Genomic DNA, 27,137 nt, shown 5'->3' with positions numbered 1-27,137 from the left:
AGGAATGATACACAGTAGAAAAACCAAACCACAAACAGCCAATTTACAGCAGTGTTTAGAAAAGATAAACAAAACCTGAGTTGTGAAGAGAAAGGAAGCTTCCTGGAGGGGTCTATAAAGCTGCAGGGCTAGTGGGAGGAGTCTGGGAGTGGAGTTGCAGAGCTAGTGGGAGGAGTCTGGGAGTGGAGTTGCAGGGCTAGTGGGAGGAGTCTGGGAGTGGAGTTGCAGGGCTAGTGGGAGGAGTCTGGGAGTGGAGTTGCAGAGCTAGTGGGAGGAGTCTGGGAGTGGAGCTACAGGGCTAGTGGGAGGAGTCTGGGAGTGGAGTTGCAGAGCTAGTGGGAGGAGTCTGGGAGTGGAGTTGCAGGGCTAGTGGGAGGAGTCTGGGAGTGGAGTTGCAGGGCTAGTGGGAGGAGTCTGGGAGTGGAGTTGCAGGGCTAGTGGGAGGAGTCTGGGAGTGGAGCTGCAGAGCTAGTGGGAGGAGTCTGGGAGTGGAGCTGCAGGGCTAGTGGGAGGAGTCTGGGAGAGGAGTTGCAGGGCTAGTGGGAGGAGTCTAGGAGTGGAGCTGCAGGGCTAGTGGGAGGAGTCTGGGAGTGGAGCTGCAGAGCTAGTGGGAGGAGTCTGGGAGTGGAGTTGCAGAGCTAGTGGGAGGAGTCTGGGAGTGGAGCTGCAGGGCTAGTGGGAGGAGTCTGGGAGGGGAGTTGCAGGGCTAGTGGGAGGAGTCTAGGAGTGGAGCTGCAGGGCTAGTGGGAGGAGTCTGGGTTTGCAGTAGCAGGAATGGAGGGAGGAGTCACAGAGTAGACACAGGGCTGCTGGGTGAGTCATCTCCCAAGATGGCTGAACGTAATACAGTGGTGTGGATGGAAGACTGAATGAGGTGATGCAGCTGAGACACCAACTGTGCTGCACAGTGCTATCAGAGCCATACAGCTCAGCTACAGGCTTGTGTTCTCCCTGTTTTCACACACCTGATTCAGCTCAGTACATGGGGTCCCCAGAACTGTATCCAGGTGGTCCAGAAATCCAGAAAGGCATGAAGTGAGAATTTTAATCTAGCTGCCAAGAACAAAAGGACAAGAAGTGCATACAGCAGGCAACACACAGCCTGCTGGCCAGTGAGCTGCCCTTCAAATAAGTAAAGACACAGTCACACACTCTTGGGACATTTAAAGAATCATCCCAATCAGGACTAGGGGCCAAGACACTACAAGCTCACTACATTCTTTCTAAAGTAACCCTGTTAGAGCTGCTGGCTGTTGTTTTTATGGCAGTTTCCATAGTTGATCTTTGTGCTGCAAGTGTAAAACTGCAGTGCTGATGGAGGACCTGAGAAGCTAACAGGCAGGAGGAGCTAACAGTATTCAAGGGCTTTGGAGTGTACAAATGTGACCACAGATGAATCTGAATCACTGAATGTCAATTGATGCTAAATACCAAACTGCTAGTGGTGCTTGGGATTTTGTAATGACAATACTACAGTACTTATGCATGTAGCCAATCTGAAGGGTACTTAAAGTTTAGTACAAAACATCTGTACATAACACAGGAATTCATATCTATCCATCAGTGAAGGTAGCAGCTCACAAAGAGAAAGCTCCGCCCACTGCGTGACCCTCACAGCTCTCCTGAAAAACAAACAAAAACACCAGGGTATAAACACAATATTCAGTAACAAATCTGTTTTAGATAAGAACAAGTTATATTTATATATATATATATATATATCAGTGGGGAACCGTCAGGGCCCTCTACGCCCTCTCAGAGGGCCTAAAAATATTCTTAAAACATAAATATATATAATATATATATAAATATAATTTTTTATTATGAGCCATGGTATGCTCTCAGGCCTCAGAACCTTGCCTTTTGACCTCACACTGACCTCTGCACTGTGACGCTGAACTTTTAGAACAGAGGAAGTGGAGTCTCCATCGCCATGGCACCCATCATGCTCAGCTTCCCATTCCCTCTTTCCCTTCCCAGAGCCGGGCGGCCGGCTGAGGTGTGCTGCATGCGCAAACAAAACGACAACCATGAAGACCATGACACATCACAGCTATGAGCACAGGGGGCGGTCGCCATGGCACCCCTCATGTTCTCATCTCATGACTGACACCTGAGTCCACTCTACCTGGCTGCTGTGGCACTGCAAACATGTGGCCTTGACAACAGGACACATTTGGCAAAGTACGGTGGCCTGTGAGGGACAGATCAGAAGAATATTTGTAGTGACATAATTTTAATTCCACAGTGTTTGTTTAAGATAGCCACCGACACTAAGAAAGCTGGCAGTTCAAAATGGCATTTTTGCCAAGTGTGTGAATATGCTGTGTGAGTGAGTGATGTGAGTGTAAAGGCTCAGTTATACTTTTGCGAGTGACCGTAGCGCGCGATTCCGCACACCTCGCGCGAATGGCTGAAGCGTTTATACTTGATGCGTCACATTCTTTGCAGTGTTCTCTGAAACGATATATGGTAGTATAAAGTAACACCCCTCAAAAACAGGGGAAGGAACATTTACCTGACAAATTATAATGTTGCATTGTGTTCCAGGTTTGAAAGGTGCTGTAATTTAGGCTAAATTACTTGAAAATGCTTGAAATTGTAACTACTTCGTTTCACAACAAATAGCTGTCTGACTGAACAGGGGGGTGTTCCAAGAAGCGGGTTAAGCGAGAAAACCGGGTAAGTCAACTCAGAGTTCACGGAAACTCGAGATTTTCCGTTTCAGAAACAGAGCTTAGAGAGAACCTGAGTCAGTTACTATAGCAACTTATGCTCTGAAGCTAACCTGCTCGCTGGCAGGTTAACTTGGACCTGACCCATTACAAACACGTCATCATGACGTGTCCTTTCCTCGAAGATCACGTGGATATTGAAACTCGCTGAGTTCTTCGTCGGGAACGCCTTATAAAACCCCGAATAGACATAGGCCTACTATCATTTTCGGATTATTTTTTAAATGAACGTTATCGTTTTCAGCACAATCCATTACTTACATCAATAACTTTATTATTATAATAACATTTCAAATATTACACATCGCGGATCAGCCCTAAATTCTCTCCAGATTGTTATATATCGGGCTTCGTTTTTTGCTAGTGGAAGTTTTCTTTATAGTGTAGGAATCTGTCAGCAAAGCTACTGTATGTCGGTCTGTCCGAAAACTATGTCCGGCATTAAAATGACTAGTGCCCGGTTTTGTGGTGTTTCCTGGGCTTAAGCCAGTTATGGACATCAAAGAGGAATTCCACAGCATCATTGGTTTGTCTTTAATTCACACGGACAATAAAGAAATTAAGCAAAGGGGAGGCAATATATAACGAACTTCATTCCATTTACATTTTAAGGATTTCCTAGAGTGATTGGCTGTATTGATGGAACCTACATATGCTACCTATTCCAGCACCATTAGAACATGAAAATTCATCCATAGCATTAATGTACAGGTACTAACCTTTATAATCCTTAATGAATAATGTACTTATCTTTAATGGTAACAAAAATAACGTAGCTATTGTAACTGATCGTTCTTCCCATCAAGATCATATGTGATGCTTCCCACCTCATCACAAATGTTGAAGCCAGATGGCCAGGATCCGTATATGATTCCACACTGTACAACAAATCTGAACAGAGTAGGCCTGCGGTAGTTTTGCTAGTTGTTCACATGCAGTGTAATAGTTAAATCATTGCAAATCCTAGTGTGATTATAGGACATGACGGCCTCCTTCATGGAGACAGAGGGTATCCCTGCCTGTCCTATAGGCCTACCTTATGACTCCCTATTCAGATCCTGCACCTGGACCACAGTCCCGCTACAATCAGGCCCACAGCAAAACCAGGGCAAGAATTTAAATGACCCTAGGAATCCTCGAGGCCAGGTTCCAGTGCCTGAAGGGGCTCAGAGTAACCCCTGATAGGGCGTGCCACATAATAATGGCATATGTGGTATTACACAACATTGCAACCATCCAGGAAGAGCGACAGCCTACCATCTCTGACATGCCCACAGATGAGGAACCTTACATGCATGTGGGTGACAACAGAGATGGTGGAGTTGTCAGAGACTCCATCTGCAATCACTGCTTTCCACATTAAATCATGCACCACCACCCACCCTACCATCCACCCTGTAACCTTTTAATATACATTACAGTCAAATTCACTGTTATGTTTCATTATTTAATTTTTCCTGTAAATAAATATATTTTATAATATATTTTAAGAATAAGATATAGTTATGTACAGCCATACCACTTTGTACAATATTCTTATACTTCATTTTTATCTGATGCCATGTGTGTTTCACACCACTCAGATTAGACCTGGAATTAGTAAGTGTTCAATAAAAAAATATTTAAAAACTCAATACAGTATTATAAAGGTGGAGAAAATAATAATATAATCGCACCCTTCTCCTAAATATAAAAATATCATTTTCACTCACGCATTAACTCTGTTGGCAATTTTTTGACATGCTGACTGCCTTTCTTTAGCAGATACCGCAGTATTACATTTACGTTTAATAATATCTAAATATTCTGCATACGCAGTCATTAATACTTCAAGCTACAGTGGTGTGAAATACGATGTTCGGCTGATTTTCGCGTTTAAGTCCATGATAAATCCTATTTATCTGCGTTCCATTAAGAATGCCTTTCATAGTTATGCGTGAACGCGCTTCTGTCTGGGTCAACCTACTCAGAGTTGAGCGACCTTGATTACTTTAACTCCGATCCGCCGTTTTGGAACCGAAAACTCTGAGTATGTCAGATCGGGGTAAGACAACTCCGAGTTCAGGGTTAAGTTTAGAGTTTGTTAAACCCGCTTCTTGGAATACCCCCCAGTTCTCTTGTATTACGTAAACAAATACAAACCACTTGTAATTCCAGGGCAAAACATGAGAGAACGTGAAGACATTAAGATTGGTCTTTTTGAAAATAAACAACCATTAAATAATGTGATAAAAAAGTGAATTATTTCAAATCATTTCGAGTATATGTATAAATATGTAACTTAATTAAGCTTAAGGTGATGGAAAATATTGAAAATGGACCTTGAAAGTGATGTACAAGTGCTTGAATTCCACCTTGTAAAGGTGTATGAACCCTGCAAACATGACTTTGTTCATTGCGCTGAAGTGTGACACACGCAAACTTCCGGTCGCGACGCGTCAAGTATAAACCTAGTCTAGTATATGGTGGAGGGGAGTTCATAGAGGTGTGTGGGTGTGTGTCTGTGTACCAGTTGTGTCAGTGCTGTTGGACTGAGGTTTGGCACCCCTCAGTCCAGGCTGCATCCCTGTGCCTCCAGCACTATGCTTTTTGTCTCTCCTGCCCCCTAAAGAACACACCAAGTAATGTCATGTTACATACAGAACCATCCATTTACAATACAGCACAGAGTTACATATCAGAGTTATTTGATCTGACTTTAGCCTCTGACAGAATTAATCATGAAAAAGCCAAGGAAACTCACCGTAGACCACCACGCAGCCTTGGCAGGGCTTGGCCTGAGAAGGTGCCGTCATATTGCTCACATTTGCATTCAGATCATGGTTTACTGGCACAGTAGCAAGAAGACCTAAACAGGAAAGTGAAAAACAGCTGTTTACATTAACCCTTAAGATGCTGAACTGCTAAGATATTCTAAATAAAGATGAACATGACGTACAGCAGCGTACAAACACTTCTTGTCAAAATTTCTTTTCATAGTTAAACAGAAGAAATGGCTTCCAGAAGGTATAAAGCCAAACAATCAGAGAAAATGTAGTGTTTGTTTTTTGTTTTGTACATTTCTAAAGTGTATAAAACTAAAGGGCATCAGGCCAGCTCTCAGATCTCTAACGAAGGTGTCGCACCTTTAATGTTTTTATCGGGACTGTGACTGATTCGGTCTTACTGTCTGTCTAGGTGCCTAAACCAGCTCCAGCAGGCAGAATTCTCGAGTTTGTTGACTGTTGATCACATCACTTCTATCTTGGCTCCCTGTCTAATTTCATATTCATTATAATATACTTCTAATTGAGCAGTCTTGCCCCACAGTACCATAAGGACCTTAGTACACATCTGCTTTACAGAGGCCTTACACCAATCAGCCACATCATTATAACAACTGACAGGTGAAGTGAATAACTTTACTTAATCACAGATGCACCAGAGGAGTGTTGGGATATGTTAGTGAGGAAGTAATGAGTCAGTTGTTGATGTGGTTGTGTGCAGCAGAAACGGTTCTTACTGAGTCCGCGGTAGCGGGACAGGTGCTGGTAGATCTGCCTCATGCGCTCGATGTTCAATCTGCTGGCCTCTGCGTGGTTCACCATGGGCTTGGGGTAGTGCACACCGATCACACACCGTGCTGTGGCCTGCACCTCCTCCGGGGCATTCCAGGGGTCATAGATGTACTTGGATGGGAATTCTCGGAGTACAGGTAAATAATGTCTAGAAGCAGAGAGAGATTAAACCAGAATGCAACGGTCACAATGGCCTGGAGCTGGGACCCTACCGCTACACAAACTACCCCACACATACAATACACAACACTCAGGTAACCTTATACAACACTTACACCTCACACACAATACACAACACTTAGATAACCTTATACTACACTTACACTTATCAATCAATCAATCAATCAAAGTTTATTTGTATAGCGCTTTTAACAACTCAAGTTGTCGCAAAGCAGCTTTACAGGGTTTACAAGGTTAACACATATCACATAAAACACACATTCAACCTCATACAACATTTACACAACCACCCAACAAACCAATGAGCAACCTCATCTCATTATCCTCACCATACAACTACACACTTCACAACAGTGAAAGTTTGTGAATTCCTTGAGTAGTTAGGATTTTACTGTTGTTTTACCATGATTCTCATATTTTATTATTACTGGTTTTGTATATAATATGTCAGGTTTATGTTGAAACCACTGTCATGCCAAGGTGTAAAGCACACAGATCAATAATGCAGAGAGGAAATGAGACATGAGGAAGAAGGTGGTGACAGCCTATCACTCTGGGGAAAGTTACAAGACCATCTCCAAAAGATTCCAGCTCCATCCATCCACTGTAAGACAAATCATTTACAAACCGATGGCACTCAACATCGCCGCAACTGTGCCCAGACGTCGATGACCATAAAAACTTAGACCAAGAAGCACCAGAAAAATAATAATTCAGGTAAAGGCCAAACCCACACACCACCTACACACAACACCCACACACCACCTACACACAACACCCACACACCACCTACACACAACCCCCACACATCACCTCCAGAGAGTTGCAGGCCTCTCTGGCAGCATCTGGGATAAATGTACATGCATCTACAATCAGGTGAAAAATCAATAGACATGGCATTCATGACAGAGTTGCTAGAAGGCAGCCTCTGCTCTCAAGAATAACCAAGCACACGGATAAACCAGAAGCTTTCTGGAAGTCCACTCTCTGGACAGATGAGTCCAAAATTGAATTATTTGTCCACAATCATAGGCACCATGTTTGGAGAAAAGTCAATACTGCATATAAAGGGAAGAACCTGTTCCCCAAAGTGAAGCATGGTGGTGGAAATGTTAAGGTCTGGACATGTATTCCTGCCTCCAGACCTGGATGACTTCATATTATCCAGGGAACCACTAATTCCCAGGCCTATGAACAAATTCTTGACCAGAATCTCCTGCCATTGGTCAGGGAGTTGAAGATGGACAGAAATGAATTATGCAACTAGACAACAACCCAAAGCATTCCAGCAAAACTACCAAGGAATAGCTTAACAGAAAGAAGATTTGCACTCTGGATTGGCCCAGTCAAAGGCCGGGCCTCAATCCCATAGAAATGCTGTGGCAAGATCTGTAGTGGGCGGTACATGTCAGATGCTCCTCCAGACTCTCTCAACTGGTGCAGTTCTGCAAGGAGGAGTGAGCAAAAATCTCAAAAAGCAGATGTGAGTTTGTGGTTAGAGAAGACTTTTGGTTGGCTGCAAAAGGAGGTGCCATAAGCTAACTAAAAGAGTTCACAAAATTTTTGCACTTGATAGATTTTCAGTTTTTTGAAAGATCAATTATTTTTGTTGAATAAATAATGAAATTATTATTATTATTATTATTATTATTATTATTATTATTATTATTATTATACATTTTATATATATATTTTTTCTAACTGTCTCTTTCTCTCTGTCTCTCTCTATACATATATAGTGAGTAAAATAAGTATTTGAACACCCTGCAACTTTGCAAGTTCTCCCACTCAGAAATCATGAAGGGGTCTGAAATTTACATCTTAGGTGCAGGTCCACTGTGAGAGACATAATCTAACAAAATCCAGAAATCACAGTGCAAGATTTTTAAATAAGTTTCTGCTGTATGGCGGTTGTACAGTAGTACGATATAATGAAACACTGTCAGGCTAAAACAGATTATAAGACAACAGACATAAATACATACATATGCCATCACAGACTACAGAAAGCAGGAGATGTGCAGGGTGATTGCAGGTTTTGTGTATAAATTAAGAAGGAGGTAGCCAAGTTAGGCGTGTATTAGTGATATAAAGCATCACAGAGTTTATATTAAGATTTGTAGTTGTGAGCGTGGTGTTTCTTCATGTTGTGTGTGTTGTGTAATCACTCACCTGATGAAGTCTCCGTTAGGGTCGATGCGGCGGCCGAAGCCCACAGGGCAGTAGCAGTGGAAGAACTGCTGGAAAAACGAACTACACGAGTGACACATCCAGCTGCCAGCATTGATACTCCAATCAGCATCCAACAACAGCTCCTCAAACACCTGTACACACACACACACACACACACACACACACACACACACACACACACACACACACACACACACACACACACACACACACACACACACACCATTTATACTACACCAGTCCAAAAAGATTAAATACTGAAAATACACACTGCAAAAGCACCTGTTTACTATAAGACCAGACCCCCTATAACCCTAACCAATATGTACATCACACAGAGTAATAACACACCAACACCATTATTTCATACACACCTTCACACCCTCCTCCCAGCTGATCCACAGGTCTCCACGGGTGAGGAAACAGGCCACAGCGTGGCGGGCCAGGTGGTGGATCCAGCCCTCCTGCCTGAGCTGGGTCATGATGGCGTCGATCCAGGGGAAGCCCGTCCTGCCCTCCGCCCACTTGGCCAGCGCTTCCGGGTTCTTCTCCCATGGGATGCGAATGCAGATGGGGTTCCCTTCCATCCTGTCGAAGTGTGGGTTGTTGGTGGCGGCCGTGTAGAAAAACTCCCTCCAGAGCAGCTTATCATACAGGGAGATGGAGGGACTTTCATTCTGCTTCACCTGCAGTTCCGGGTGGGGGAAAAAACCTTTCAACATTATATCTTAGCAGAAACTACAATGTAGCGTTTATGTGGTTTTAAGAGTGCTAAAGACAAGAATAAAAAGCCAATGGTTGTATCCATTTTACAGTCCACACTAATAAATGATCTTAAATTAGAACTAAAAGGACATGTGTGAGATGCACATGCTCTGTTTCTTGTTGGACATCCCAGTACAAGAACATGGGCGCCCACTTAGGTCCACTCTTCTAGTAAAGCTTCCTACGAGATGGTGTGCTTTCATGTGCTGATGTTGCTTCCAGAAACAGTTTAGTCAGTGATGAAGTGATGCGACACAGCATACAGGATTTTATATGCTACATGCTTTGGCTGACCTGTATCTGCTCCTACACAGTAACAGCACTATCAATAGAAACACCTATCAGGGCATAAATCCCATCATCTGGCCTCCTATGGCTGTGCCACATAAAGTCTGTAAGATTTTCAGTTTGACAAGTTCTGTAGTCAATGTTTGTGTATGGAGGTTGGGTGGCTGTGTTTGATGTTATATACCTGTTACCAATGGGTGGGGCTGAACACACGTATGGTACACTTTGTGTGTGTGTGTGTGTGTGTGTGTGTGTGTGTGTGTGTGTGAGACATACCTGTTTGTACAGCTCTGTGAGTTTGGAGTAGAACAAACGACAGGACAGACAGCCAAAGCGCAGGTACGGGCTCAGACCCAGCGGGCCGGCGCGCAGGAGCCTGGAACTCAGCTTTGGACGCTGCACATTCTCCTGCCACGCCTGCACACAGTAGAGCAGGTGTTTTATGGTCTGGTGGTTAGGGAACCGGTCTTGTGATTGAAGGGTCTTGGGTTTGATTCCCAGGCCCTAGGCCATAACTGAAGTGCCCTTGAGCATGTCACTTAACGCCAGACTAGGTCTGCCTACCGCTCTGGGCCCGTGTGCACCACACCCCACTAGTAATCATTAGTGTGTGTATGTGTGTGTGTGTGTGTGTGTGTGTGTGTGTTCGTTCTCAATGCACAGATGGGTAAAATGCAAAGGACAAATTTAGATTGGAGTGCAAATCACAACTGACAATGTGGCAACTTAATTTTTACAGGCCTGAATATGTTTGGTAGGTATTTAAAGTGGTTCCTGTGTACAGGTTTAATGTGCCCAGTGTTTATGTGAGATGTTTAAAGTATGCAGTGTTTGGCGTGATTAATGTGCTCAATACATGTGGGAGGTATTTAATGTGGTCTCTACATGTGGGAGGTGTTTAATGTGGTCATAGTGTATGGGAGGTTTATTGTGCCCAGTGAGTATGGGAGTTGTGCTCATTTGGCAGAGTTTGATGTGTGGGAAGTGCTTAATGTACCCACCTCGTGGGTGTTTACTGTGGCTGTTGTGTATGGGTGTGGATTAATGCACCCAACATGTCTTGGGGGTGTTTACTGTATTGCGTCTGTTGGGTATTTAATGTGTCCACTGTATATGGGAGAGGTGGACTGAGACATACTGCTGAAAGGTCAGGACCCAGGTGTTTCTCTATCCTGGACAAAGCTTCTGACTCTCCTCCAGGCCACACAGCTGGAACCAGGCCTTCAGTGTCAAACCCTAACACACACACACACAATTTCACTTAGATTACAGCATAATACAGTATATTTATAACCTCATATTAACAAATCAAATAACCAAAACCAATGTGAATAGCAAGTAAAGGCTCTGCTGAAATATGTGCATAGGATGGAAGGCGTGTGTTGTGAGTCCCAGTGGTTTCTCACCAAGTTCCTCGAGAGCAGGAACACCATATTTCTTCTGGTGGTTGTCGGAGATGGGTGTCCTGCAGGTGCCCATCAGCTCCAGGGACAAGGGGTCCAGGGGAGCCTGTGGAGGCTCCAATTTGCTCACCAGGGTCTGGAAAAGCTTATAGGTGAGAGGAGGCTGACCCCTGTTCAGCTGTAAGATTCTGAGAAGGAGGAGAGAGAGAGAGAGAGAGAGAGAGAGAGAGAGAGAGAGAGAGAGAATAGTGATTATTATTAGTGCGGCATACTTTCTGACCTGTAGACTAGATTTGTTTTACATGATTTGGGAAGTTGAAGTATATCCTTTACTGAGCTGATTAGAATGCTAAAAAATCAAGCCAAAAATGACTACCTATTTTCCTTTCCACTTACCAAATATCTCGACCAGTCCCATATAAGAAAAACACACAGCCAGCCCCATATAAAAAGTCTCAAATCTTTTTTCATTGCAAACTTAGGCTGTTGATAAACTGCCAGAGTGGGTGAATAGGGCAGCAGATTAGGATAAAGGGTGTCCAAACTCTTCCTGGGCTTTTAAACACAGATATACTGAACATTTACGCAACACTTAAGATTGATGTGTATTGTGGTGTGTATATATTCAGTGAGTGTCTGTGGCACAATTCTTACCTGTCCAGGTCATAGAGGGTGTGTGAGACCTTGACAACCACCTCCACACCTGCCTCGCATGCCTGCTTTCTAATGATGGCATCGCGTTCCTTCCCATAAGGCTCGGAATCACACTCAAATGTCAGCCGGTTGGTCCGCCACTCCTGGAGGCAGCATCCAGTAAAACAAGAGCTCATAGTCTGCTTTAGCCTAGTTCCTACAGCCTGAACCCAGCATCACGTATTTGCTTTAAAAAACTGCCAATTCAGTCCTATCAACAATATGTTATGTTTTAATCTACTGTCATTTGCCAGTGGAGACAACACATCTCTGCTATGTTATCTATATTTTTATTTATCTTTAGGCAAGAAGGAGTATGGAAGGAAACTCATGTTGTTTGCTCTTTTGCTTTGTTTTTTGCATTGATCTCCCAGCTCCAAAAGAGCATGTCTCCACTCCCCTCTGTCCATACGTAGCCTACAGGCAATTTTTCAATCATAATGTCCATTTAATTTGTGAAATCATTTTCTTTCCTTTAACATTTGAACAAGGAATATAAGATCACATGGAGTGTAAAATCACATGGAGTATAAGATCACCAGATCACTATTTTGGGATGCCTATTAACCCTACACTTCATTCATTTCCCGTAGCTCCATCTAAACTGAAACTGCTTTCACAATTATTTAAAAATATATATATTTTTTCATTTTAATGTAATTGTAACATTTTATTCAACACTAGTTTTGATAATAGTGTTTTACTAGTTAAATGTTAGTGCCAGTGTTTATAACATTTCAACCTGGGTCATTAATCCAACTAAATTATCCTCTGAGTATTGTACTGGCTGTTATTTCTGCTTTAGGTTTATTTCTGTTAACCGTAGATGCATGATGGTTGAATGACAGGTCTGCTCCCTCAGTTCTGCTGCTCTAGGGTGCATGTCTAGGGTCTAGGGTCTAGGGTTCCTCCACTCTGTGTAGGCTACGCTCCACCATCAGAGAATCAGAAAGTCACTTCTGTCACAAGGTCCCACTTGGGTCGGCCATTGGTATCATCACAGCTCACACAGCCCAGCTACACGCAGCCCTGGGGGCAGAGAGGGAGCAACAGCTACCTTAAACAGTCGGGGGAAGATGTTGGCAGGCTGGCCCCGGATTACAAAGAGACGTGAGTTGAGTTTACGGAGTCTGAAGTCTAGATCTTCCAGACACTGCAGCAGAAACCTAAATCACATAAAGTACATAAATACATACATACACACACTATACACACACAGCATTCAAAGTACTTTAGTAAAGTTACACAGAATCAAAGCTGGGACATACTTAAGGTACTTGTGATAGGGGTTATTATGGTGATTGCGGTGACTGGGGTTATTGAGGTTACTCCAAAGTATAACATACAATGATTCTCATAACAGATGAGATGTTTGCTACAGACATTTGCAAAATAAATGCAAAACTAAGCGAAAAGAATTACAATGCTCACACAATGAACCAATTGTGATTGAGACATAGTAACCATGTAACATAACCATGTATGATACATCACCTCATGCCTCTAAGTCTTTATGACTAATAAATGAATTGTTACAATAAAGAAAACAAATACACAGTTTTGAAGTACCACTTCAATTAAACTTATTTGGTCTTTCTGTATGGGTCTTTTGTACTGTTCAGGACTGAAAGATTATTAAAACACAGTTGAGACATCTTTGTTAAAATACAAATTATAGTCAAAACCTGCATCCTGTATATGAGTTTGATCCGCTGTGGCGATCCCTAAATGGAAATTGCCGAAAGAAGAAGTCAAAACCTGTAGAGCTGTGTTAATCCACTAGAGGGCAGTGTGAAGTGAAAGGTAGACTGCAGAAGGTCATCACAATTCCCAGCAACAGAGAACATCACTTCACTATCAACTCAATCAAACTGTGTCTGTGACTGTGTGTGTGTGTGTGTGTGTGTGTGTGTGTGTGTGTGTGTGTGTGTGTGTGTGTGTTTACATGTGTGCAGGATGCTAGCGTAAATGCTGTAATCTCTTATATGCATGAATCTGAACACACATTCACAGACACTTGTTGTGGGTCGGTGTGTATGTCAGTTGTGACAAAGCACTGAAAGCTCTGCTGAATCACCTCATATACACACACTCACACTCACATACACACACTCACACACACATATACACGCACTCACACATATATACACTCACACTGCCAGGTCTCAGTGTTCCCTTTCTCATACAGTAGTAAAAGGCGAGTACATTCTGTTCTCTCTTCAGCGATTATACAACAGTGCTGGCCTACATCCACCTCACCATGTCTGTGAACCCACACCGGTGGCAATGTGTAACTGAGACTACACCAGTGTGCACCCCTTACACAACCACACTCTACTGATGCAGTACAACTTAGAACTGCTGAAATACTTCAACCCAGAAGTACTGACACAATACTATTCAGAACTATGAAGTAGTTCAAAATAGCATTGCTGACACAATTCAACCAAGAAGCACTGACACGCTTCAACCCAAAACCATTATCCATTTTGAAGAGATACAGACTGAATTTTAATTGATAGTTTTTTGTAAGGGTCAATTCAACTGAAGTAAAATCCCCACAAATTATAAGATTTTCTCTTCTTTCTGCCACCTTTCATTTCATTTTATTTGTGTTTTCTTTTATGTACATAGAATCATTTGTCTTTTAAGAAATGAATAAAGTTTGAAACTAACTAAAAAAAAATAAAAAAATAAAAAATAAGTGGTGCAACATCTTCAAGATTAGACAGTTCATCTTCGTAGGTGTGACAGAGACAAGGCTATGAGCCAGGCTGAATTCATCAACCCTTTATTAGAGCTACACCTCTACACAAACTTCTTAAATCTACATTATCAAACTATTACGTAGCATGCTTTTAGATTTTATTTCAAACATTTAATCATTATTACTTGATACAAATACATTTGAATGAATTCATTTAATGTATGTTATTAATTACATGGAATTAATTAACATCAAAAGTGTATATTTCATAATTTAGGCAACTGATTTTGTAAATGATGGTTTAAATGTTTTAAATGGTCTCATGTTGAGCTACATGTAAGCGCTCTGCTGAGGAACACTGTGTATCTTCTGCACAACAGCTAGAACAAAGTGTTCTGGCTGTTTAAAAAGTAGGTCATCTCCATGGCAACTTGTGACGCAAAATAAATGCTGAGATCCAACACAATGACCCATGATCCATCGCTCTCTAATAACTAGGAATGAGAGAGAGGCTTTTCTGTAAAATATATATATATATATATTATGGTTAATATTAGTATTTATATTCTTGTGTGCAGACAAGAATATAGACAGACATATAGACTACCACTAATACCCTTTATTTTCCTCATTGTCGGGTGTTGTTATTTCATAGTTAAGGGTCCCTATTGCCCTGACTCAGAATTAACTTTGTCACCTAGTATAACTAATTGTACTTTGAATGGAAGGTGTGTAGAAGTGGGGTAGACATCCATAAACTCTGCCTGCAGGTGTGTGTGCCACAACACATCCAGAGGCAACGGGCCCAGGTGTTATGAACCTGTATGTGCTGTCACCACACCCAGTCTTAATCCTCTTATCCAATCAGGAGCGAGAGACACAAGGCTGGCCAATCACAGCAGCACAGATCACAGCTAATTAAGCTGACGCTGAATTAACCACAGACACATGTCCATTCATGTAGCTGTTTGTGTGTGTTTATGTGTGCACACGTGTGTCTTCTCACTGGGATAGAGAGATACCAGTCACCAGCTGACTAACTGCAAATGTCATGTTGATGAATGGTTATTTTCAGGAAAATTATGATAAAGATGATGAGAGAGATGATGAAGGTAATGATGAAAGAAACGATGTGTGACTGATAGTCTGCACTGGAGTAAATAAAGCTGAAACACTGAAAAATCATTGCAGGGTCTACAGATCCAGTAAAGAATCTCCAGTAATGATCTCCAATGATCCTGAATGTTCAGCAGCTGAATTCCTTCACTATTCAGTCTAAATGAAAATTGCTGTGTAATAACTGAATAATTGAATTTAAAATCCCTATACTTAAATCCCACCTCTGATTTTTATTTATCATTTCTTATTAAAATACTTTTATCAATTATATATGTATTATAATAAAATGTTACACAAAAAATAATATAGAATTTTGTTTCCTGGTAATAAGTAAACCTGCTTTTGGTGTTGGAGTTCACACTGAATCCTGCTGGATTTGAGATGTCTGCCTCCTGTGAGAACCCTACTGCTCCTCAGCTGCTGTCACTCACCTCCACCTGTTCACGCCCAGGGCGGATGATCCGGCGAACCAGGGGTCCAGGAAATACACGCAGCGCAAGGTGTCCGCTCCTCGCGCTGCCTCCAACAGCGCAGGGTTGTCATGGAGACGCAAGCCTTTGCGGAACCAATGGATGGAATTTACGACCATGCTGACGCAGTACACGGGCCTTCAGAAGTATTTACAAACACACGAGTGAACAAGCCTTATCAACACCATAGCAATTATTTAAAGGTTATGTCTTCAAAATTTTAGCTACGACACAGCTTCCATATTTTAAACGCATTAACTGACACTTTTGCTTGCTAAACTACAATTATTACAATTATATTATTAAACTACGCTATAATTATTATTAACACGTGTGACTGCTAATCGCCAACACTACAACACTCATATATTACACACACACACACACACACACACACACACACACATACATACATATGCATACATATATATTAAATACTATATATATTACAGTACTGTGACAACACATTTTTGATGAATTAATATTACAGAAAACTAGGTCGATTGCATTCAACTTTGCAACGAGGTTTCGTACTCTCCATATCGATGATGAAAGGTAAATATTTAGAATAATAACTCACCTTACGGGTAGTTACATGAGAAAACTAACTCATGTCAGTCCCAGTGACGAAGCCATTTCAGTCTCTTATGATGCTGCTCTCTCAACAGCGCCAAGTAGGTTATTGCCATGTCCAACACCGTTCAACTTACACCCCAACCTGATTTCATAACAGTTCAAACGTCTGCGCATGCTCATAAACAAAGGCCGGCATAAACGTTATAGACGTAAACTCACTAGAACGTCAATTATTGTTTTTCTAACTTTAATTTCTGATATTAACATTGTATAGTATTTAGTATATTGTACTATAGTTTAGTATAGTATACATGCGACAACTATAACTAAAACTTAGAGATGAGCCTGTCTCTATTGTTTTTCAATGTTTACCTAGAAAACTTTTTAGTTCTAGAAATCTAGATCTAGGTCGCATGTGGCACGCTACCGAACTCACGTTGCAGCAATCCTGCAGAAGATTTTTAGTGACGTTGCAAGAGGGTGCTCACGTTTATGTGGCGTGGAAATGTCTTAAAAAGACCTTTTAATATATGTTGACAATTATCAAATTTTTGTAAAATAATATGGATTGATGTCATACTTTAACCGCTTATGCAAGTACAATTTTTAATCAGTTAAAGTCGAATGTCGGTGATCTCCCGTTCCTCCCGTTTTTTCTGATCACTTATTTGATTGGTCTTCTCTTCAGCACCCGGATGATCACGGGTCCATTGCGGATCGAAGGGTCTTTGTTTCAGTACAGAATTCGCAACTTTCATGAAACTGCATGCGTTAATATATGGTTAAATTCATTAATTTGAAATTAATTAATGAATTAGAAATTCATTAATGTTTGTTGTTTCAACGGTTATAAATTTTTGTTCTGGTTGATTACATCATTAATAACAACTGTTTTACGATTGTTTAATTACATGGCAATTGTATTTTCTAAATTTATATGATAGCCTAGCCTAACGCTTTTTATAGTGTTTTCTTTCAATCGAGGTAATCAAAGCGCTCACAATTACATTATTTTATTTTATTTCCAAAAAACATTTGGAAAGCAATGAAAATATGATGTTAACGATCCAATTGTTGTCCGTACACTGCCTGTGAATAAAATATTATTTCTACCACTTTTATAATACGTGTTGTTTTATCGTGTATTAAAAATGAAGTATGTTATGCAACTCTAGCATTTCGATCCCAGTGGTTGTTCTTCAAATGGAATACTTAATTGTGCATTTAGAACAGGCGCTTTGAAATAAAGTTTGTTTTGGGGTCCTTCGTTGATCCTACGCGCCAGTCGCACTCTCGGATCGACAAGTCTGTTGTATTTTTTAGCTACCGGTTGCAGTTATCTAGCTAACCACTTTACTCAATTGCTGCTTTGTAAAAATTTTTTGTTTTAACGAAATTAGCGATGAACCTCGAACTGCTCGGTAAGTTTACTCGCTATATTAGTTATTGGTTAATCAGAGTGGATGTATGCTAACTAGCCAGCCCAGTTAACGTAACGGCTGCATTCACTGGTCTTATTTGACTGGATTGCCGACCTGGTGTTTGTAAACATTGCCAGTTTGCTATAGTTGTAAGCTATCTTTATAATAATAAAGATAATAATACATGTTTTTAATGAAAAGTTGGATTGTGGCACAAATAGCAAGGTTCTTTCCACTCCGTTTAAACGTTATTGGCAAAATATTGAGTAATGTCTATCTGCCAAATTATTAGACATTTAGACATTACCCTTTCGGCAGCAGTAGTATTAAAGTTGTGACTGATTCAGCAGTATATTTTTTGTTCTGACTGTTGACTTACATCATCTTACATCGCCCGCTTTCTTGTAGAGTCGTTCGGGCAGAACTATCCAGAGGTAAGCGCAGCACTGTAGCCCACGAGCCCACTGTTCAGTAAATAATCCAAACACAAAAGAGGAGGCAAGGTGGGAAACTGTTGTTGTTTATAATTGCTCCTCTGTGACTGCACCAACAGGAGGCCGATGGCACCCTGGACTGCATCAGCATGGCTCTGACCTGCACCTTTAATCGCTGGGGGACTCTTTTGGCCGTCGGCTGTAATGACGGGCGCATTGTCATTTGGGACTTCCTCACACGAGGCATCGCTAAAATCATCAGCGCGCACATACACCCAGTATGCTCGCTCTGGTGGGCAGCTGCTTTCTGTTTGTGTTAGCAGATTGCTGATAAGCCGGCTGGTATCTGTTGCAATGTTTATGTAATTTATTTATTTCTATATGTTGTTGCTGTTGTTGAACAGTTGGAGTAGAGATGGACACAAGCTGGTCAGTGCATCTACGGACAACATTGTGTCACAGTGGGACGTTCTGACTGGAGACTGTGACCAGAGATTCCGATTCCCATCTCCAATACTGAAACTCCAGTACCACCCGAGAGATGCGTGAGGACATTCTGCTGTTCTGTCAAATATTAGTGTTACTGATACTGTTGGAACCTCCAACCAGATGAACTTGAATCAATTTGAACCAGATTACTTAGATGAAATCTTGTATGTTTCACTATGTAGACCAGGGGTGGCCAACCCGTCAGAGACCAAGAGCCACTTTTTTTTTTTTACTGTGTTACGGCAAAGGGCCACATCATACAGGGACATGTAAATTGTTGACGGGGGGGTGTAATGGACAAAAAATAAGTATTATACCGCGATCGATCGATCGCCAGTAGTTGGCGAATTAGTAACTCGTGTGAGTGTGTGAAGACAGTCAAATGCGGTTTTAAAAGTATTAGCGGCTCGCTAGGTTTGTAAGCAAACCGCGCAGCACGAAGATGTAGCAGTGTGTCGCCCTCAGAGCTGATGAGGTAACCGGGCCACGACACAGACCGTTTGTGTAGGTGAGAGCGGACCGACTGGGGAGACGCATGAAACCAGGCAAAGAGCTGCATGCGGCTTGCGAGCCGCAGGATGGCCACTCCTGATGTAGACAGTCAATACAGTCAATACTAGTCGAAATGGTGTGTAAGATTGGTGAATGTGTGTTTAATTGGTCAAATGTGTGTTTAATTCTTAGTGATAAAGTCTTGGTCTGTCCAATGAAGTCAGCGCCGGTCCTCCTCACCCTTTCCGATTCTAAGCATGTGGTTCTGCCCGTGGACGACGACTCGGACCTGAATGTCGTGGCAGCCTTCGACAGGCGGGGAGAGTACATCTACACAGGCAACGCCAAGGGCAAGGTCAGGACCAGAGACTGAATGAGTGATCCTGCAGCTCACGTGGTAGAGCAGCTTGTTTGAAGGCCATGGGTTCAGTTCCCTGGGAGCACACGTACTGTGGTGCTGATTAAAGTATCTTCCAAATACTGTAACTTAAATGCAATGTCAAGGTCATGACATTCTGAATTAAAGTTTGATTGTTTCTCAGTATTAAAACAGGCAGAAGCTTGGAAAGTATCGCTGCTCTCCCAAGTCTTTGACTAATATGTGCTCCAGGGTTTTTATGGAAGACATCTGCAGGTAATTTCTTGGTCTCTCCCAGATCCTGGTGCTCAACACAAACTCCCAGGAACTAGTGGCGTCATTTCGGGTGACTACAGGAACTAGCAATTCCACAGCCATCAAATCGATTGAGTTTGCACGCAAGGGCAGGTAAGACATTAGTTATGGGGATGGGTGGCATTGTTTTTCATGCACATAAATATGTGGGTTTGGAATCATGTTTGAGGGAGTAACTCAGGCCCTTATTGGTTGGCACGTCAATGCGTTTCAGTTAAATATGCTGGGATTACAGTTGAACTAAATGTAAAACAGAACAGGCCCTTAAACACTAACTCGGGATGGTTACAGGCAACAGTGCTTCCTGATGCACAACATTATTACTGTCTATGCAACATTCGAGAGGACCCATGGAAACGTAGCATGACGCTGTTCTGTGTCTCCGCCCTCCCCTCCCCCCGCAGTTGCTTCCTCATTAATACAGCAGATCGCATCATTAGAGTGTACGACGGCAGAGAGATCCTCACCTGTGGACGAGACGGAGAGCCAGAGCCCATGCAGAAACTCCAGGATCTTGTGAACAGGTAATCCACTCTAATCACACCTGTCCTCTAATAGTGCCAATAGGTAAATAGACCTTTACTATATTGTGGCCAATAGGTAAATAGATAAATGGCATCCACTCAGCATTGCACTTGACACCAATATCTGTGCCCTCTACCCGTGGTGCAGGACCCCGTGGAAGCGATGCTGTTTCTCTGGGGATGGAGAGTATATAGTGGCCGGCTCGGCACGGCAGCATGCACTCTACATCTGGGAGAAGAGCATTGGCAACCTGGTGAAGATCTTGCATGGAACCCGTGGCGAGCTGCTTCTGGACGTGGCGGTGAATACTGAGAACTGACACGGCCATGCATACTGAATCACAGCACTGAGTACTGAAATGTCCATGCATACTGAACCACAGCACTGAGTACTGACACGACCCTTTTGATAGTAGTAGCCAGATTTACATCATCTTTTATTACTATATAGTATATTGTGTGTGTGTGTGTGTGTGTGTGTGTGTGTGTGTGTGTGTGTGTGTGTGTGTGTGTGTGTGCGTTTCCAGTGGCATCCAGTGCGGCCCATTATTGCTTCCATCTCCAGCGGAGTTGTCTCCATTTGGGGGCCCAGAACCAAGTGGTGGGTTACAAAGCAAACGTGAACAGCCCTTTATTTCCTGTCTGTTACCTATTCAGTAACTATTCACTGCTGTATTCCATCCATGGCTAAACTGGAGATGTTCTGTAGAAAACAAACTGCTCATATTCCTGATAGTGGTTTATTTGAGTGGTTCTGTTGTTGGGATCTGGTGTATGGTTTTCTTTTTTTTAGATTTTTAAACAACATCAAACAATCAGGCTACATAAACAATCAACACCAAACATTAAGGCTAGGTAAACAATCAACACCAAAAGAGCGTCGTTTTCCAGGTTGTTGACTGAGGCCCCGTCCACACGACGACGGAGATTTTTAAAAACGGAGGTTTTTGTCTCCGTTTCAGCCTCCCGTCCACACGAAAACGGCGGTTTTTGAAAACGCCTTCCAAGGTGGAGACTTTTGAAAACTCCGGTCTCGGCGTATTCGTGTGGACGGGGAAAACGCATGTTTAGAAAAACGCTGACGTCACATAGTGAGTCTGCGCATGTCTTTTTTTTTGTTTACATTCGCTCAGCTTGTTCAGCGTGGATACGCAACTGGTGTGGACGGAGATATTTTTGAAAACGGAGACAAAAACCTCAGTTTTTAAAAATCTCCGTCGTCGTGTGGACGGGGCCTCAGTCAACAACCTGGAAAACGACGCTCTTTTGGTGTTGATTGTTTACCTAGCCTTAATGTTTGGTCGTGTGGACGGGGCCTAAGTAAGGACGGGTGTGAAGGCCTGAAGTTGAACTATCAAGGATGGAATTAGAGTGTTGGACAGTCAGTTAGGGGTGAGTGGGAGTGTGGGATGGTCAGTGAGAGTGCATTGAGAGGGGTGGAATGTGTTCTGGTTTGAGTGTTTGAGGGCAGTGCATGAATTTGAGCTTGTAGTTTTGAGTTCAGTGGTGTCCGAGCTGTAATTGTCTCTCCTGTGGCGTCTGCAGGAGAACTGGAGTGCTTTCGCGCCTGACTTCAAAGAGCTGGACGAGAATGTGGAGTATGAAGAGAGAGAGTCCGAGTTCGATATCGAAGATGAGGACAAGAGTGAACCCGAGCAGACAGGTTGTCACACACACACACACACACACACACACACACAAATATATATAATTTCACTTTGAGCATAATACAAAATATAACATTAATTAATTATAAGTAATAAAAAAATAATATAAAAACACCACCCAAAACCATGTAAATAGCAATACCAGAGTATGCTGTAATAACCCTGCTGTGGGATTGGTTCTAGTGTTCAGTAACCACACTTATGTTCACTCCAGTCATATCAGTTAGCAGTTTAAAAATATTATAATTATAGTTTAAGGTAGAAATGATTGTGGTGTGTGTGGATTAGGGGCAAATGCTGCTGAGGATGAAGAAGTGGATGTGACCTCTGTTGACCCCATACCAGCGTTCTGCAGCAGGTCAGTGTGATGGGGATCACCAGCAGCTCCAACGAGGCTCTGCTGTTCTTAGACACTATACAACAGCAGCCAAGACACAAGGACTCCAGGGAGCTGAAGTTTGTGTGCTGTCTCTCTCTGTGGTTGTAACAGTGATGAGGAGCTGGAGGACTATAAGGCGTTGTTGTACCTGCCCATTGCCCCTGAGGTGGAGGACCCAGAGGAGAACCCGTTTGGCCCTCCCCCAGATGGGGCGGGCCAGAACCCTGGATCTGAGGATGGCTCTACCCACACTGGAACAGGGGAGAAGAAACAGAGACAGCCCTCAGCCGATGGAGCTCCGCCCAAGAAGAAAACCTGCACTACCACCATTGAACTGCAGGGGGTCCCCAGTGATGGTAAGAGCAGATCCATTACTCCTGGAACTGTTCACAGTGGTAGAACTAACTCAGCCCTTAGGCCCATGCTCCGATGGCGTGATTTCCCTGCTCTGACTCGACTGAACCAGATCAGGAGCTCTCGGAGAGCTTGATTAAGTAACTGTTCATCCGGGTAATGTAACAGAAGTACAGAAGAGCTCAGGACTGAGACAGTGAAACACTAGACCTGTTCCTTCTGTCTGCGGCTCTTCCACGATTTTATACCCTCCCACTTTCTCTCTCAGAAGTGCACCCTCTGCTGGGTGTGAAGGGTGACAGCAAGTCAAAGAAGAAGACAGCCGGTCGTCCAAAAGGATCGAAAGGTAAAGATTGTCCGTTTAGGCCCAGACAGTACGGAGACAGAGAGAGGGACAGAGACAGAGGGGTGGACGGGGCAGGAAGCAGAGGCAGGGCAGACACACTTCCAGGTAAGACCCCATCTGTGACCTTTCACCCTGCTAGATGCTTGCCCTCTGCTGCTCCCAGCAACCAATACCTGCATTTGATCATGTATGCAAACCCCGCCTCCAGAGCTGCCCCACCCCTTTCCAGGGTTTCATGCTAAGGGTGAGGGATTGGGTGGAGGGCACTGGCGAAACAGCTTAACTTGTTTACCAGTAAATAAACAAGTAAAAGTAAAGAATAAGACTGAAAAGTGTTGAGGCAGGACTGCTTACTGCTGTCTAGGCTCGGAGGGACGGGGTGCTGTTATCTCCTGCTCTCTGATTTCCACAGTTAGTCCTGGCTGGGTTATCCAGAGGTGGACTTCTGTGCTAGTGGACTTCTGTGCTAGTGGACTTCTGTGCTAGTGGACTTCCTGTGCCTGGTTCCAGCTACTTCCAGCTTGCTTCCTGCCCTTCCAGCTCTGTCTCTGTAGCGTGCGTGTGTGTGTGCGTATGCGTGCGTGCATGCTTATATGTGTGTGTGTGTGTGTGTGTGTGTGTGCGTGTGTGCGCGCGCATTGGTGTGTTTGTGTGTGTGCGCGCGCATTGGTATTAGGGCTGCCATGATTAGTCGACTAGTCACGATTATGTCGACTATTAAAATAGTCGACGACTAATTTAATAGTCGATGCGTCGTGTTTTTTTTTTTCTTTCCATACTGCTGCGGTCTCGTCTGCCTTTCTGTCCCTAACGCACATGCGCAGTAGTGGAAACCGAGGTAGACTGTGGACGACATCCCAGGACATTACACAGACTGGTATCATGGCTACCCGGCTACGGAACTCAAAAGTGTGGGATCATTTTCCGTAACCGGGTTCCGAAACGCGTGCAATATCTGCAAGGCAGAACTTTCCTTCCACGGCAGCACAACCACGATGTACGAGCACCTGAAGCATGTTGTGGCTTATTGTGACAATGATGAAGAGGGACCGTCATCTCTGTAATTTAAATCGCTAGTTAGCTGCTAACGTTACCGTAAACAGAGCGTTAACTTTGTACTTACTTATCGTGGTAACTGTAAAAGTTAACATTAGTGATGGCGATTTGTTTCATTAGCCTTAGCACGCATTCGTGTGTTTTCTGTAACGTCAGTGAGACCAAAACTTTATTTTTGTGAATAATTCCTTAGTTTCAGGTACCTACCTAATTTGATTTATATGTAGCTACGTTTGATGCCAGAGACAAACGAAAGAAAAACCTAAAAAAAAAATTCTTTATCAATGTATTTATTTTTGCGTTGTTTAAGCCAGTGACTTATACTTATTTTAATAATTGTTCCAACAAGTTGCATATTTCATTAAAGGTTTAATGAACTATGATCTTAATTGTTTTTATTTTTAGCTGAAATCTAATGATGATTATATAATAGCAGTTGCATTCTAGTGTGATAAGCTGTATGTTTTATATTCAATTAACGCACGATCCGATTAGTCGACTAATCATAAAAATTAATCGGTGATTAGTCGACTATAAAAATAATCGTTTGTGGCAGCCCTAATTGGTATATGTTTGTGTGTGTGTGCATATGTGGGAGGGTTTGTGTGTTTGTATGCTTGTGTGCATGCTTGTGTGTTTATTTGACTTTTCAAAAAGTGCAGATAATATATTTGAATTCCCTGTTTTTTCCACTTCTGGGCCTACAGTATATATTTGGGTTGTAGTCTTTGTCATTTTTACCTAAACAGGTACATTTCTGAAATTAAATTAAAAGCACTCAAACCCAATTGTTGCAGTAGTTTTACAGAAAAAAGAGTGTGTGTGTGTGTGTGTGTGTGTGTGTGTGTGTGTGTGTGTGTGTGTGTGTGTGTGTGTGTGTGTTGAAAGGCTCAGAAGAGGAGAAACTGGGGACTGTGTGTAAACTTATTAGTGTGTGGATTAAGTAGAGCAGAATTCCTGAACTAGGATCATTATTTGCCTTTTGTGCTGATGGATATTTATATAAAATGACAGCTGGTTTTGTAGTTTAAAGTTTTTGTCCAACAGGTGGTGCTGGTGAGTTAATGTAGTTGAAAATCTATAAGGTTCTGAAAATCAACATGAGAATTTGTATTTTGTGAGCAATCAGATATGGGACCAAATTTTTTTGCAAAAACTGAGAAATACAGAATATGTTATGCAAATAAACAGAACACAACTGTTCAACTCAAACACAAGACACAAATACAATAAATGAAGTACAATAGTCAAGTGTTTTGCTAAAACTAAGCTGTGTTACAATGAGTCACATTTAACAAACTTATTCAGTATGTTTTGCAAATGCAAAACAGCAAAGAAACTAATTATGGTTCAAGTGGATCTATGTAAATGTCAGTAGATCTCATCACGTTAGGCAATTTGTCTTCCCTGATCGACAAAGACATATGTACAAAGAATATGGACACCGCTGACACACACACACACACACGTGAGATTCAGTGAAGCTGTGTAGACACACACTCTGTGGTTCAGTGAAGCTCAAGATGTTTCTGGACTTGAGGACATTGTGCTATTTCCTGTTTGTGTGTGTATTTAATCTGTTCTGTATGTAACCATGTGAATACCATCTTACAGGAAACCTGGTCTCGTCGGCGTACAAACAGCATGATGTGCAGGGTTTGGACTGATGCCCCAAGGGACATATTAAGACTCATGGTCAGTGCTGCTTTGTGTTCAGAGTGAGCTGTGACTCCAGTAACAGGACTTTTGGACTCAGCTCTACCTGTTCCAGGATCATGTTTTTAATGATGCCAACCAAGCTTTCCTGTTTTTTATGCTTTTGTGTATTTGTGCTGTATATTTGCTCTATTTTGTTATTCCATGTTTCCTTTTGATCTTCCAAGAAAAAGACAAAAACCTGGTATGTTATGTTCATTAAACAACTCCTTGTTTATAAATGTATTTAGTTTTTATTTTCAGAGACTGAAAAGTCTTTGTAGACAAATGGACAAACGGAGACATTTCTCATAATACAACGCCTTGTTTGGTCCCGGTCCGCAAGAACGCCATTGAGCCTGCAGGTGGCGCCAGTAACGCAGGTCTCCCACAGGCGCAGCAGCAATGGGAGACGTGACGAGAGAGACGTTTGTGTCATTCGTCTCCATTTTGCAGAGCGTTATACTGTTGGATTCCATTTTGTGTTTCTTTGTATGTTTTTTTCTGTAAGGAGTATTTTGTGAAGACTCCCTAGTCACTCGCAGACTGTTATGTTATTCAGACAAACGCCCCGTACTCCCACGGTCACCTGCCACACGGCGTCAGACCAACGGCTGAGGAGACGTCGCTTAACACAATGATCCACACTTCTAATTAAACTTGCTTCCAACACATTTACTCATATGGGCGGTATTTTGTTCTCGACGCTGAAGGAAAAAATTGTGACGTGAGTTTTGGTGTCTGTGGGAAAGCGACCAGAAACAGCGCGGCCTGTCTCGGTGCGCGCTCGCGTCCGTCTGGCGCTCGTGCGACGCGTCATCCGCGCTACGGTACAGGCGCCGCGCGTTTAACGCGTGCACGGTTGGCATATTATTGTTGAACTATTCCTCCAGTTTTAGCAAGGGGAAATAAATAAGGTCA

At 42.6% G+C, this 27,137-nt stretch overlaps 2 protein-coding genes across 3 annotated transcripts; one reads left to right on the top strand and one right to left on the bottom strand.

The window, feature by feature from the left end:
• Positions 1 to 324: 324 nt before the first annotated feature.
• On the bottom strand, positions 325 to 17,092 carry cry3b (cryptochrome circadian regulator 3b). Of its 2 annotated transcripts, none has more exons than XM_077001108.1 (15): positions 16,691 to 17,090; positions 16,072 to 16,248; positions 12,872 to 12,980; positions 11,776 to 11,918; positions 11,125 to 11,309; positions 10,857 to 10,954; positions 9,995 to 10,135; positions 9,040 to 9,351; positions 8,645 to 8,796; positions 6,238 to 6,440; positions 5,479 to 5,583; positions 5,245 to 5,340; positions 2,129 to 2,194; positions 1,880 to 2,004; positions 325 to 1,622 (listed from the first exon to the last, which is right to left on the bottom strand). In XM_077001108.1, exons 2-15 carry the CDS (start codon positions 16,227 to 16,229, stop codon positions 1,578 to 1,580), a joined length of 1,938 nt encoding a protein of 645 aa, XP_076857223.1. In that variant the 5' UTR covers positions 16,230 to 16,248; positions 16,691 to 17,090; the 3' UTR covers positions 325 to 1,577. The 2 variants fall into 2 exon arrangements, 1 of the variants encoding a protein (XP_076857223.1); XR_013130150.1 differs by lacking the exon at positions 325 to 1,622 and adding an exon at positions 2,366 to 2,457 and having other exon boundaries at positions 1,930 to 2,004; positions 16,691 to 17,092.
• Positions 17,093 to 17,949: 857 nt separating this feature from the next.
• On the top strand, positions 17,950 to 26,885 carry rbbp5 (retinoblastoma binding protein 5). The gene is given in 15 exon segments (XM_077001180.1): positions 17,950 to 18,107; positions 18,516 to 18,541; positions 18,661 to 18,833; positions 18,946 to 19,086; positions 19,715 to 19,877; positions 20,179 to 20,288; positions 20,600 to 20,719; positions 20,868 to 21,021; positions 21,247 to 21,303; positions 21,306 to 21,320; positions 22,265 to 22,382; positions 22,675 to 22,744; positions 22,877 to 23,121; positions 23,388 to 23,570; positions 26,136 to 26,885. Coding segments are annotated over 15 exon segments (1,647 nt in total). The 5' UTR covers positions 17,950 to 18,088; the 3' UTR covers positions 26,189 to 26,885.
• Positions 26,886 to 27,137: the final 252 nt, after the last annotated feature.

This window comes from Brachyhypopomus gauderio, chromosome 1 (assembly GCF_052324685.1).
Source record: "Brachyhypopomus gauderio isolate BG-103 chromosome 1, BGAUD_0.2, whole genome shotgun sequence".
Classification (NCBI taxonomy): Eukaryota; Metazoa; Chordata; class Actinopteri; order Gymnotiformes; family Hypopomidae; genus Brachyhypopomus; species Brachyhypopomus gauderio.
Note: the sequence above shows the minus strand (reverse complement) of the source record. Positions and strands in the feature narration are given on the sequence as shown.

Coding starts and splice junctions, on each gene's coding strand:
- cry3b (XM_077001108.1), bottom strand. CDS start 16,229: ATGGTCGTAAATTCCATCCATTGGTTCCGCAAAGGCTTGCGTCTCCAT. Junction 11,919..12,871: donor TCTTCCCCCGACTGTTTAAG/GTAGCTGTTGCT, acceptor TGCTGCCTCCAG/GAGTGGCGGACCAACCGGCT. Junction 2,005..2,128: donor TGCAGTGCCACAGCAGCCAG/GTAGAGTGGACT, acceptor TTGCGCATGCAG/CACACCTCAGCCGGCCGCCC.